Below are 14,448 nucleotides of genomic sequence, written 5' to 3' on the forward strand. Positions count from 1 at the left end.
TTGCCTAGTTAAATAAAGGTTAAATAAAAAAATAAAAAAATAAGATGGTTGCCCTGTTCTGTCCTTCGCATCAGTCTATTGCAGCAGTCTGTTGTCATGCCCAAGAGACATTGTGTGTCACCATTTGGCAGACAGACAAACATGCTGATTCGAATAACTCTTTATGTTGTCTAGCGGAGGTCCTTCTAATATTACCTCTACCTTGCCACTGTAACTATTCACTATTTAAATCCAATGCAATGAATCATTTAAACTGAGGGGAAGAGATTTTGGCTGAGAATGCAATCATGTAATTGAATTTGGTCATCAATATATATGGCATGAGAGGTATTTCACAAGCGTGGCCAGACTGGGATGTAATCTATTTCAAACTCAGCTCAACTATGAGTCATAGCCATAGTGTTTTATTATCATTCACACTAGATGATGAAGAAGCAGGACAGACTGAAACACTCTGCTTATCTTCATAAGGAGACTGGGAGAGAGAAAGGGAGAGAAGTTAGTAATATTAATATGTTGTTTGGCCAGAATATCAGCTCTGAGTTTGACCTGCTATCAAAGCTTCCATAAATAATATTGGTATTATAATCTCCAATAAAAACCTCAGCCGATAAAATGTAGCTACAAAACACATTAAATATATTCACCAGGGGTGACATTAATATGCTTCGGGTTTTCTCTAATTACGACAATAAACTTCATGAAGTCAAACCTTGCTTTTAAAGCAGCAATTCCCTGTGCTAACACTAATAAAATAAAGTATATTTTTTACTGCTATAGTTAATTTCATCCAACCCTACTTCAAACCACTGACTGTAGATGTATCTATTGAATTTTGGACAGAAGTGTAAATACCCAAATTACAATTAGACTGACTTCTTGTCAGCTGCAGCAAGTCAAGTCAAACATTTTTTGGTGCAGTGGTGGTGAGATAACTCCACAAATTAGCTGAGTCCAGATATCCTTATTCCCCATTATCTAATGGTCATTCCCGGAATCTATAGCCATTCTGATTCAGCAATATTCATTCATGAGTACATGCGATAAGTAATGAATAAAGCTAGTGATCTTTAACAGGGTCCTTAACAGGGTAATAACTCCCCCGAAGTCAATAATGATTTTGATAAGAATATCTTTATTACAAAAGTGCATACCACTGCAAGAATCATCATCACACCAAAACATCTCTCTAAAGTGTGATTACCATAGGCTGAAATGATCGTTTTCATTAAACAAAATGTTCACTGTTATTGATTGCCTAAATAAGACTCAATATCTTCTCATTTCCAAAGCTGAATGCAATTGCATGGAATAGTAATATCGCCCAAGTATTGTGTACGTTCATCACTGTTACGAGGCTCCCCATTTTAATTCCTTTAAAGATTATAAGACCAGAATAAGTGTATTTAAATGAGTACAATTTCTAGAAACAATACGATACCAGGCCAAGTATCACGATACCGAGTAGTTTTCGCAATACCATGGTCAACATTTTTTTGTGGCCTAGCATCCTGTTCGCCCTGTTCCTCGGACGCTTGCTCACGTTTTCTAAACACTCTCCAAAAACCTGTCACTGAAATTCACACTTCTACTCAATACAACCCATTGAATTCAACTTCACACTGTTCAGTGTATAACAGAATACTGCATAGAATGGATGATTTTCTCATATTTGAAAAGGCCTACCTGTGATTTCAAATCAAATCACATCAAGCTTTCTTTATACAGCACATTTCAGACATGGAATGCAACACAATGTACTTCATAGGAAAAAAACGAATAAAAACAATGAAAATAAAAACGGAAATATTTAGTACACAACAAACATCAGAGGATAAAAAACAAAAGAATAACAATAAAAACTGAACGACTAAAAAAACTCCCTAAGGAAAATTTGGCTGGAGGATTGGAAGGATGAATATACATGCATAATGATCTGCATATCATTGTCAGTAAGGGGAAAACACTGCATGAAACCTTTACTCTTCAGTTAACATTGACACACTCTGTCTCACTCACTCTCATGAAAACACACCAATCTCTCTCTCCCACAAACACAAACACACACACTGCTCCCTACTTTTAAAACATTGGGCACCAAACAGAATTGAAGGAGCAGCAGAAAGAAATTGATTTTTGATATAGTTTAGACTTACATTATGCCGATATGAATCCTACCTTTTGAAGCACATCTTATGAGTAGCAGACCCTTTTCCTTTCTTCCTGTATAAATCAAATGTGCCTAAAACTACTGTCAAGTTACCAGGTTGTTAGCTAGCTAGGTATCATGACTGAACAATGTTGTTTGTTATCAACCAATAATTAGCGACCCAGGATTAGTTTTAAACAGCCTGCGACATGGTTTGTGAAATTATATAAAATGCGTGCGACTCCCGATAGAAAGAAAAGAAGGCCTTTCAGGTAATATGGGTCATGTTTTAACCTCTCTGAGGGGATGCTGAGAGAAGCAGGTGAGTTAGGGCTGGTAGGGAATGCTGAAGGAAGCAGGTGAGTGAGGGCTGGTAGGGGATGCTGAGAGAAGCAGGTGAGTGAGGGCTGGTAGGGGATGCTGAGGGAAGCAGGTGAGTGAGGGCTGGTAGGGAATGCTGAAGGAAGCAGGTGAGTGAGGGCTGGTAGGGGATGCTGAGAGAAGCAGGTGAGTGAGGGCTGGTAGGGGATGCTGAGGGAAGCAGGTGAGTGAGGGCTGGTAGGGGATGCTTGGGAAGCAGGTGAGTGAGGGCTGGTAGGGGATGCTGAGAGAAGCAGGTGAGTGAGGACTGGTAGGGGATGATGAGGGAAGCAGGTGAGTGAGGGCTGGTAGGGGAAGCAGGTGAGTGAGGGCTGGTAGGGGATGCTGAGGGAAGCAGGTGAGTGAGGGCTGGTTGATTACAGCTGCCACGTGATGTGCGCATGAAAGTGAAGTGGATATTATTAGACCTGCTCATACAACAGGCTGTTGCTTCAATTAAACTGAATCTATAAACAAAACTGACTTTATAAACATTTTCTAACAGGCGCCAGCAGGTTCTTTAAATCGGTAGGGCTGAAAAAGTTGGTTGTATCATATGAAACGGTACTACGGCATTTAAAAATGTTGGTATCATAACATTTTGGTACCGTGATATTACCGTGGTACCGGTATACCATGCGACACTAAACCACACATCCATGCAGAAACATCTGTATACACAGCGCTCTAACTGTTGTTTATGACCTACATAATAACTAGAATATGCGAGGGACAAGGATCTAACACAAGCTGTATAATAAGATGGGCCAATGCTGCATTTCCCCAGTCTAGTAGGCATCACTCTGTTCATTCTGCTAGCAGGAGATAAGCTCAGTGTGTGTTGGGTGTGTACCTGTGCCTCAGGTTCCAGAGGTGACTTTAGTTCTCCGTCTCTGGAGCTGGTCAGACCAGTGCCTCTACCTGACTCCCCGTGACCAGAAGAGGGGGCCGAGGCCTGGAACACACACACACACACACACACACACACACACAGAAAACTCTTGTTAAACCCCTATCAACACTACCATTCAAAAGTTTGGGGTCACTTAGAAATGTCCTTGTTTCTGAGAGAAAAGGACATTTTTGGTCCATTAAAACAACATCAAATTGATCAGAAATACAGTGTAGACATTGCTAATGTTGTAAATGACTATTGTAGCTGGAAACGGCAGAATTTTTATTGAATATCTACATAGACGTACAGAGGCCCAATATCAGCAACCATCACTCACTCCAGTGTTCCAATGGCACGTTGTGTTAGCTAATCCAAGTTTATCATTTTAAAAGGCTAATTGATCATTAAAAAAAACCTTTTCAATTAGGTTAGCACAGCTGAAAACTGTTGTTCTGACCAAAGAAGCAATACAACTGGCCTTCTTTAGACTAGCTGAGTATCTGGATCATCAGCATTTATGGGTTCGATTACAAGCTCAAAATGGCCAGAAACAGAGACTCTTTCTTCTGAAACTCGTCAGGCTATTTTTGTTCTAAAGAAATGAGAGAAATTGCCAAGAAACTGAAGATCTTGAACAACGCTGTGTACTACTCCCTTCACAGAACAGCGCAAACTGTCTCTAACCATAATAGAAAGAGGAATGGAAGGCCCTGGTGCACAACTGAGCAAGAGGACAAGTACATTAGAGTGTCTAGTTTGAGAAACAGATGGCTCACAAGTCCTGAACTGGCAGCTTCATTAAATAGTACCTGCAAAACACCAGTCTCAACGTCAACAGTGAAGAGGCGACTCCGGGATGCTGGCCTTCTAGGCAGAGTTCCTCTGTCCAGTGTCTGTGTTCTTTATTGGCCAGTCTGAGATATGGCTTTTTCTTTGCAACTCTGGCTAGAAGGCCAGCATCCCGGAGTTGCCTCTTCAATTCCATTCCATGCATTCATTTATGAATTAATTAATTTATTCCCTTCATTCCAAAATGCCATGCACTGTCCATGTGGCAGTCCAGTCCACTGACCTTCCTGGATGCATCAGAGCCTTGGAGGAAGGCTTTGTAGGGACTCTGGGTCTCACCGGCCGGCCTGGAATTCCTCCGGACATACTGCTCTTCCTCCTGGACTACCTTGGCCTCAACCTGGGCAGGGAATGGAAGTGGAACCCTCTCTTAGGTAATTACCGCTCAACATACAGTTGCCCAATACATCTGTATTACTGGTCTTGTCGTCTGTTGATGGTCAGTTACAACTAGCCTTGTCTTAGATCTGTCTGTTTGGCCATATGGAGTTTTGACCGAGACAGCAACAACAGATCTGGGACCAGGCTACAGAACAACCACTTTGGGTAGTCATTGCATAAGTTTCATGCCCATATACTACAGGTATTGCAGATCATGAAGGTTGGTTTTTACCTGGTCAATTGGCAGGTCCACCGTCACTCTGCCATCTTCCTGGACCTCAGCAGCTCCCACAGTTTCACTTCTTTTGTCTTTCGCACGGAACACACTGCCTTCTAAGAAAAGTGATTGATCACAATTACCTCTTCTCTTTTTCCTTCTCTTTCCCATTTCTCCTTCACATCAGAAGTGATCATGTCAAACTATTTATTTATTTAGATTGCAAGCCAAGTGTAAGCCAAGACTTCTCCACTACAAGTTTGTCCTCCCTGTGTGAGGATATGTTCCTACAGTAGTTTCTGACAGTGACTGTTGATGCATTTGAGTAATGCACACAACACTGTCCTTTGGTAGTAAATAAATAGAATTGTGTCTGTGTTTAAAATAACATATGGACCAAGAACTGTGTGTTCGTCGTAGACAACCAACTACTGTAGGACGTCGCCAAATTGAAGCATGTTGCACGGTGTGACGGTGTTTGATTTCACAGAGTGCAGCGTGGATCAATCCTTCCATATCAAGTTCAGAAGAAAAGCCAGTGATGAAAATCTGCTGCCGAAAGCTTTGCCTCCTCTCCTGCGATTGACAGTGAATGCTTGCCAACAGTGCTCCGAGCCACTGCCTGATAGGCCCTGATTGTCCCTGTGCGGTAAGAGTGATGTGTGTGTGTGTTTGCATGCATGCATGCTTTTGTGTGTGAAGCCAGATTGATGTAGTTAAGAGGAAGCCTATGGATTTTTTTCAACCATTAGTAATGAGTTAATGAGGAGGAGGGTTCTTGCCCCCAGGGGATGATCAAGTGTCCAAAATGTGGCCAGAGACTTGTGAGAGGAGCTCTCTCATAACCAGGTCTGCAGGGGATGTAGACAGCCAGTCAGGCGCTAATGCGCTGTCCCAACGTGATTGGAGGAAAGGAAATTCAACTCCATCACATAGGATACTGCTGGCTCAGCTGTAATGTGTGATGTGAAATGATGGCAGGATGCTAAAACGGTGGCAATTACTCATTGTATGATGTCATGGTATATCTCTGGTCCGGACACTGTAAAGAGACACCGGCATAATAACTATTGAACAGTTGAGCGTCGAAGGCCACTGGTGCAATTACTATGTATCGTATAGCTTACGTTTCACAATCAAACTGTGTAATTGCCGCAATGCTAAATACCATCAATCTAACAGAGGATTTTGTCAGCTTTATGATCTCTCCACTATATTATTGTGATGAATAACTTATGATTGTTTTGATTCCCCCATCAAGAGAAAATACTCAGCATTTTGTTTTCCTAGCATAGTTAACAAGGCTTTTCTGGATACATTTTCAACAAAATGGCCTGATTGAGTGAATCTATGATTTAGAACACTGGATAGTGTTTGAAGTTTTGTTCGGTTTAATATTCACAGCGTAAAGAGTTACATTCTTCCTAAGGCTGAAAACCTGTTCTGTTCCCCTGATGTACAAAGTCGATTTTGGAGAGCAGGTTGGGAATTCAAAGAAAGCTCTTCACACTTCCACATGCCTCTGCTTTCTCTGTATACACACATGCACACACCGAGTGCTAAGAAAATCTTCCCTTCAACAAAAACAACAGGTTCAATTGATATCACAGAGAGCGAGGAACAGAGACGTGGAGCGTAGCGAAACAGTGATACACACATGAAACATTGGAAGACATTTCTATAGGAAATGCTCTACTTACCGCCCGTTGTGTAAAGAAGTGGGAGTCTGGACACCTGCCTCTGTTGTTTGGCTGTCTCTCTCTCTTTCTCTGGCTTGGCGTAGAAGTAAGACTCTGTGGCGTTCTTGGGATGGCCCCTGGCTGTGTGCTCAAGGTCATCTCCAGAGCCTGTGTTAGCAAACTACACAAAGCAAAGACCATGGATCGAATCTGAACCGAAGCCCACAGAAGTTTTTTTTCTCACTGAGATGTATCTATTTCTTGTTATTTTCAAAGACTAAAACATGTTGTGTTACACGTCTAATGTGCTTTAGTACAAAACTTGTACCCCCTTTCCTTTCTTCCCCTCTTTGTTTTTTACATTTTCCATTGACCTCAATGTTTCATGAGCTGATATGCTTTGTGGCTCCCCAGTGACTCCCACTGTATTGAATTCATTTGGTTCCAATACATCCCATGCAGAACCTATCAATCACTGGGGAGCACAGCAAACTAATAATTTATTGATGAAACAGGGCAGCCATGAATTTCTAACGGCATTCATCTTATTTATCAAGCCAGATCAAACAATGAAAATCCCAACAAGCTTAAAGGGAAAGGGAGTTGCAGGGAATAACTTATTCTTAGAGAAGACGGCAGACGGTTATTGATTAAAAAAAGGGCTGGGGAGCTGGGCGGGAGAGGAGAGGTGGGGAAGTACAGGGGGAGGGAGAGAGACAGAGGAGAGGGGGGGTGTGAGTGGGAAGCTGAGTTCAGAGTGATGCTTGAGACAGTAGGCTGCTCAGACTCTTTGTAGGTAGCAAGGTGAGCTCTGTCTCCCTCTGAGAGGAAAAGGAAGAGCAGACATAATCTTTTCAGATTTTTTTTTGTTCAGCCTCGATCCCAAGGCTGGTTGGAGGGCCAGCGTACCGAGCTAAAGCTTCCACACAAGAACACACTCCGGGCAATGGTGTTTGCCATCCCGTTAACATGTGGTTTGGGGAATAGCGTGGCTGTTTTTTCTACTTGTTTGCTTTCTTTAATGCAAAGGCCAAGTCTGTGTTGATGTTGTTTTGAATTTATACAGCTGTTGGTGGGCTAGAGACAAAAATAAAACAACATGAAAAGACTGCAGTTTGCCTGGGATATTCAGTTAAGGAAAGTTCAGAGTGATGTATTATAGCTTGTATTGAAAAGACCACAAACAAATCTTACAACCCATCTGAAATATAAAAAAAGGTAAACACTTTTATCTTTAAAGCCTTGTGGAGAAAAATGCTAATTCTTTAAATCAGCAGAAAAAGTGCCCTTCTCAAGGAGAGAGGAGGGGCACTACCAGTGCAGTTAAGAGCTCTGGGAGTACAGTACAGTACAACTGCAAAATTCAGCAATGTAAAAAGCTGCTGAAGTCATTGCTGCTGCTTCTTTTTCCGCTGGCATTACACATCTTCTATGTCCTGTGGGGCGACAGTGTCTATCGGCCCCGCCGAGACCTGAGTCGTGTGGAATCAGTGTGAGAAGGACCCAAGAGGGCGGCTGGCGTGTAATCTCTGGCCCTCTCAAGAAGCAGAGTGGAGGAGTCAACGGGAGGACAGTACGATATGATAGCGGGGGCCGGCATGAGAGAGAGCCAGCAGCAGCCAACCTCCAACCACTGTATAGGATCAGAGCCAGAGCCACTCCCAGTGCCTGGTCCTCAGTGGGAAGACAGATTAACAGCAGGCGACTAGGGTGTAACGCTTCTCGCTGGGCATCACCACTTCCTCGGAATTAGGTCACATGGGATGGGAACGATACAGTTCGAAAGGGGTGATGATGTCACCTGGTGATGTCAGGGGAGCACTCCAGCTCCTCTCCCTGAGTCGTCCGCTGAGTTCTTCTCATATGGCCAGGTGACTGCGTCTACTTGCGCCGGTGTGACGTCACTTATGTTACAGTGCTCAATGGACCTCAATGCAGGAAATACATTTTTCCAACAAATCCTGTTTTCTGGTCATCATCACACATAGACAACTAGCTCAGCCTCTAGGCTGCCAACGGGGACACACTATACTGTCAATGCCACATGCTGCAAGCAGAGCCTTCAGTGCAGACTTCAGTGACTACTCAGTGCTCCAGCTGCCCCTGTACAGTACTAAATGATTGAGACGCTCTGCTGGCTCACAAAGCAAGGTTGCAGAGCCCCGAGAAAGGTTACATTTTACACCAGCCCACAACGGGATGTTACAGAGATTTTACAGGCATTTCAAATCAGGTCGCGTGTCGCTTCGTGAGGTCAAACCAAAATAAATGAGGAACACAACACTATAAATGTATGTGTATCAGTAAGCTAAACAGCTGACAGATCTAACTACAGTGGACAATTTCTCTGCCATTAATCTTGTTTCTGAAACGTCCTCATTAACAGGTCAAAATCCTATTTAGGAATTCATGAGGGGTAAGGTGATGGGGGAGCATAAAAGTATGGTAGCGTTTCCAGTCAATGAGTAATAATGGATGAGATGGCTGAGGGTCGTCACTAGTTACCACAGCCACAAAGTCATAATTATGGCTAAACCCTGCCTATTTCTAAAATGTATCTTCTTAAAATTAACCGTAACCACACTGACAACCTTATGCCTAACCTTAACCTTAAATTAAGACCAAAAAGCATTCCAGAAATTTTACAATATAGACAATTTTGACTTTGTGGCTGTGGTAACTGGTGACAACCCTGGCTGAGGGATAGAGAGGACATAACGCTGTCTCTGCTTCCCCCTTCTGGTGTATAATAAAAGGACATTCTCCCTCTGTGTAGGTCAATGAAATACGGCAGATAATAACAACAGAATTACACTGGTTGGTGGAATGAACAGTGCTCTTTGTGGATACCAATTGGGGAGAAAAAGTGGTAAAAAATACATAAATTGACACAATCATGCATGACCACTTACAATGTTTCCAAAACAAACATGGCAAAAGAAGCTCTGGTAACTCAATTCACATTTCTGCTGTTACTGACCTTTTTTTCTTACCATTTCAATCACGTTGATAAAGCATTATAATAGTTTGAAAACAAGACAGCACTTCAAGTGTTAAAGCTGCAATATGGGAGACCTGACCTGACTTTTTGGGTGAAGTGACAAAATTCACATAGAAATGTGACTTCTAGATCTGTCATTCTCATTGAAAGCAAGTCTAAGAAGCGGTACATCTGTTCTATATGAGCTATTTCTATGCTTTCCATTTTTAAGTTTCGTTTTTGAGTCTTTTACAGTCGGTTTTGTACACCAGCTTCAAACAGCTGACAATACAATATTTTTGGTTATAGAAAATATATTTCACAGCGGTTGTCACGATTTCCACCGAAGTCGATGCCTCTCCTTGTTCGGGCGGCGTACGGCGGTCGGCGTCGCCGGTCTTCTAGCCATCATCGATCTACTTTTCTTTTTCCGTTTGTTTTGTCTTGTCTTCCCACACACCTGGTTTCAATTCCATCATTACATGTTGTGTATTTAACCCTCTGATCCCCCCCATGTCTTTGTCCGGAATTGTTTATTGTAAGTGCTTGTGCACGTATTCTGGTGTGTGACGGGTTTTGTTACCCATTGTTTGTTTGTTCTATTTTACGGTGTTTTTTATTATTAAACTGCTCCGTTGGAACAAATGTTTTTGCTCTCCTGCGCCTGACTTCTCTGCCACCAGTACGCACCCTTTACAGCGGTGTAGATGGTACAATGATTCTCTACACTATACTTTCTTGTTTTGTCATATAAACGGAAATTAGGCAAACTATTTTAAAAAATGCAACCAGGAAATGGCGGAGCGATTTCTGCATAGTGTATCTTTAAAAAAAATGGAGCTTTTTCTATATCAGAAAAAATGTACACATGCCATGCTGTTACTGTCATTTTTCTTAGTTAGAGAAATCAGCTGTCCAATATCTCCCCATATAGCCTGATCTCTAACTGTCCATTGAGTGTGCATGTTCTCTTCTTCTTCACTTGTTTGTATGTGTGTGGCGCTCATCTTGGGCCCTGTGCAGTTCTCATATCACTGCAATGCGTTTCAACGTCTACTAATCAGCATTCAAATTGTCCCGGTTCTGGAGGAATTCAAATTGTTTAGTTTTTTTGTCAGCATGGTCCATTGGTTAATATGTTCAGTCTATGAGACTCGCTGTTACTTGATTAAACAGCCAGGCTTGTTCTGTTACCTATCAAAGTGGAAGGCAATGGTAACTCAATGCCTCCCCCACACGGCAAGGCTCATGAACAACACAACCTGGAAATGTTCATTGAAATGCTGTACGCAACAGAAAACATTTACATTGTTCACTGTTCTAAGCGTGAAGACAATTTCCAGTGATACTGTACACTATGTCCTTGAAATAAAATTATTGCAGGATAAACTGTGATCACAGCTGTTTCTTAGTTCAGGGTGATAAAACATGATATTTTTCAAATGGAACTCTTAGTGGAGGTCTTTCTTTCTCGCTTCTCCTGGACTGAAAATAATGATTTCATGGGGGAGGTTAATACAAGCATGTACTGTATGTGGTGTATACTAGTATACTTTTGCTGCACAGTAGGCCTACTTACTTTTGCATGTTTACCTTTCCTTGTGGGAACAGGGACTGGGAGACTGTCATTGTTGACTCTAAGGAAAATCTACTAATTAGTAAGAAGAACACCATAATCTGAATGAAACCAACAGAACATAAACTTCCATAAACTTGAATTCTTTCTTTTTCTGGAGAGGAATAAATCGTTTTTCTTACGCATGATGACTGTTGTCCCGGATGATTCCTCTGCTGGGGACCCACTGGAAGTATGGCGAGAAGCGGAACTTCTCAGCTCCCACAGCAACATAGTACTGGTTGTTCTCTAGCTCCACTGGCCCAAGTAAAGTAGTCCCATCTAATGTGCACAGTCTAGTTATCAAAGTAAAGCTATCATTAACATGTATTTGTATTTATTATGGATGGCCAAGACAGCAGCTACTCTTTCTGGGGTCCAGCAAAATGAAGGCAGTTACACATTTTAAAAAACATTACAATACATTCATAACAGATTTCACAACATATTAAGTGTGTGCCCTTTCAATATGGTACGAAAAACAACACTAATTTTGTGATTATGTAAATCATAAATGAGGTCAACGCTACAAGTTGGATGACTTTTCATTTAATTTAAAAACATGATGATCTATAACATAAAGAGATATTATTAGTTGTTTCCTACCTGTACACAGCACCAGTGCGCAGATGTACCCTCTCGGTCACCATGGCCAAGACACTTTCCCAGTTTGTGAGAGTATACTTTGGTATCAGTATCCGAGCTGGAGGAACCAACACATCTCCATTGGTAAAAACACTACAAAATACAAAAACACATGAAACACAGTACCATTTTATGGGCTTGCGATTTCAACATGGTTAAGATCATTGACATTTTCAACATCAGAAATGTTGTAGGACTAGCCTACATAAATCAATAGAATCTAACAAAGTAGAATAAATAACATCTCCTTAAGTATTATGTGACACAAGAAACATTTTGGCCTACTTAGTTTTGGCATTTATAGAATGACAAGACAAGTGAAAAGAGTTCTTTCCTATTTTGTATTCCCTACATCCCATTGCAAACAATAATGTTTGCAACAGCACAATATGATTGTAGGACACTTGGAAACCCAAACTCACTTGATAGTGCATGACTCGTTTATTATTTTCCTCCAGCGAGCAGAAACAACTATTCTACTGTGAACTACAGGTCGGATCTGTAATTTCAAACAACAAAAATAAAGCTGGTTATTGTATTACATGGTTATTACCAAGAATCTTGCAATCCTGTAAAATGATTGTGTGAATGTAACATTGATAGCCTAGGCCTATCTTTCAGAGGTGCTCATGCATTCCTTTACTGACAAAGACATGGTGTGGCCAGAATGGTATCAAATTCAGTTCCATTGTTCAGTTAAAGTCGAAAGCAATTAGGCTAATTAGTAATTTGCAACAAACATACACATGGATGATTTTCAAAAAGCTTTGTGATAAAACATTTAAAAAGGCAAAAAGATGAGGGTATAGTTAGTGGCCTTACCTGTTCATTCTTCTTTTTCTGTGGTTTCTTCGTTGTTATATGGTAATAACTAGAATGAAAAACAGTAGATTACATTACAAATTACACGCATTTTGGTTTAGCTAGTCATTAAACATGATTATTTATGGCTGGCTGCACCAGCAACAACAACAAGGCTGTCTAACAATAACATCAGCCTTATAATTCCCGGCTAATTACAGTGTACCTACTCAAGCTTTTTGAAACGCTCTCCTCCGGCTGCAACATATCTCTCCCCGTGCTGCAAATTGACGAGGTCATGGATTTTGTGCCCTTCCCTTGGAGTGTAAACATTTCGGACCGCTCCAAAAGGAGCCTCAACCCCACGCGTGACAGAGCTCAAAAAGCTGTCAAACGTTGACATCTGTCGTTGATTTATAACAAACTTTCGTCCAGGAAAGAAAGCATCCCCATTCCTGTAGACAACAATAGTTTTTGTTGGAGGTTGAGGGAGCACCGCTCTACCTGAAGTCCCAGACATGTTAATGTGGTCACAACCGTGGCACACAACGTTCCAGAACCGAGGTCAAAATGGCAAGAGTTAGCTAGTAGTTAGCCAGCTAACGTTAACTAGTGAATTAGATTATTCTCGCAAAGAAATAGATATCTGAAGATGAGACAGACGTCCACTTGGGTGCGCATCCTATCAATAAGCCTATCCTTCGTTACAGATGTTTCTGGTCAACAAACGTGCTGTTGTTCCTCGTTAACCGTGTTGTTTCTGTTTTCAAAAGCTGTCTAGCCTTGCGGCTACCACCAATCTAATTTATGTTGTTGGATGTGTTTCCAAGGAAACCTGTGGGGGGAAAGCGCGCGTTCTCCAGAAATGCTTGGTGACCCATGGGCCACATACAATGATACAGTATATCAAGTAGGATCCCGCAAAAATGACCACATCAAGCACAACAAGCCTATGCTTCAGTATTCATCTTATCCATTCATTTTGTAAATCTTGAATTCCAAGTTGCATTTCTAAAGTTATTCTTGAAAATGCTCAATGACATTTAAAGGTGAGAAGAAACAATGTGTGACAGATAATTTCTCCATAATATAAACCATGCCATGATGGCACATTGGGCCCTCAACTTCTGTAGGCACTTGAAACAACTTCTGTAGGCACTTGTGTGTTCAGTTCATAATGTGGTCAAATGTGGTCATTGCTATTACTTTGGTCTTTCAGATCAGCCAAAGTGTTAACTGTATACTACATTTTACCAATCAGATGTAGCAGTAGGACTATCTGCCTGAAATCACAAAATGTCTGAACAAATAGCCTACCAGTTTGAATTGCATTATAGATTACAAACATATGCAATCTTAACTGTTAAACTTCTTTCAGACTTTTGATTACATTTTTTAAATGATTGCATGTGGATGGAATCCATAATTACATTAATAGGTGGGAGTTTTTCCACCCATGGACATGGACATGGTTATGACTTTTTCCACCCGAATAACCTGGCAATGTTCCCTCCCCTCAGTCAGTGCTGTCCAAATTGTTTACTGCAGAGGTAACCAGAGATTTCACCACTACAACAGCAGCTAATTGGTTTTTGCCAGACACTCTCCTGGTCAATGGGATGCATAATTCATCATCTCTGTGTTCATTATTAATGGCTTAAGGGACAAATCATACTGTGCTTTATCAAAGAACTGTGCCATGCATATACAACATTGTTCTGAATTTGGGTTTAGTTTACAATATGATTTCATTTTAGATGCCCTGTTGAATCTTTAAAATAGTGTTGTTGAGACAATCTCGAATTAAACAATGATAATCCTTTGCCTGAATTCCAGAGGTTAAATGGATAAGAGTATCAACGTTCAAGACTTCAAGG

The 14,448-nt window shown here is 41.3% G+C and overlaps 1 protein-coding gene across 3 annotated transcripts in view; it reads right to left on the reverse strand.

Annotated features, from left to right (window-relative positions):
• Positions 1-13,364, reverse strand: part of LOC115172838 (doublecortin domain-containing protein 2-like) — an 80,068-nt gene extending 66,704 nt beyond the window's left edge. For 2 of the 3 annotated variants that reach the window (XM_029730632.1, XM_029730631.1), the window contains exons 1-10: positions 12,802-13,364; positions 12,593-12,641; positions 12,193-12,269; positions 11,732-11,863; positions 11,269-11,421; positions 11,090-11,147; positions 6,552-6,711; positions 4,867-4,967; positions 4,477-4,593; positions 3,363-3,464 (exon numbers count right to left, since the gene is read on the reverse strand). In XM_029730632.1, the coding sequence (XP_029586492.1) occupies positions 3,363-3,464; positions 4,477-4,593; positions 4,867-4,967; positions 6,552-6,711; positions 11,090-11,147; positions 11,269-11,421; positions 11,732-11,863; positions 12,193-12,269; positions 12,593-12,641; positions 12,802-13,091 (1,239 nt within the window). In that variant the 5' untranslated portion in view covers positions 13,092-13,364. The remainder of the gene's footprint in view (positions 1-3,362; positions 3,465-4,476; positions 4,594-4,866; positions 4,968-6,551; positions 6,712-11,089; positions 11,148-11,268; positions 11,422-11,731; positions 11,864-12,192; positions 12,270-12,592; positions 12,642-12,801) is intronic. The other variant, XM_029730633.1, reaches the window with a different exon arrangement.
• Between the last annotated feature and the right edge of the window lie 1,084 nt (positions 13,365-14,448).

The sequence above is a fragment of the Salmo trutta genome, chromosome 33 (assembly GCF_901001165.1).
Source record: "Salmo trutta chromosome 33, fSalTru1.1, whole genome shotgun sequence".
Taxonomy (NCBI): Eukaryota; Metazoa; Chordata; class Actinopteri; order Salmoniformes; family Salmonidae; genus Salmo; species Salmo trutta.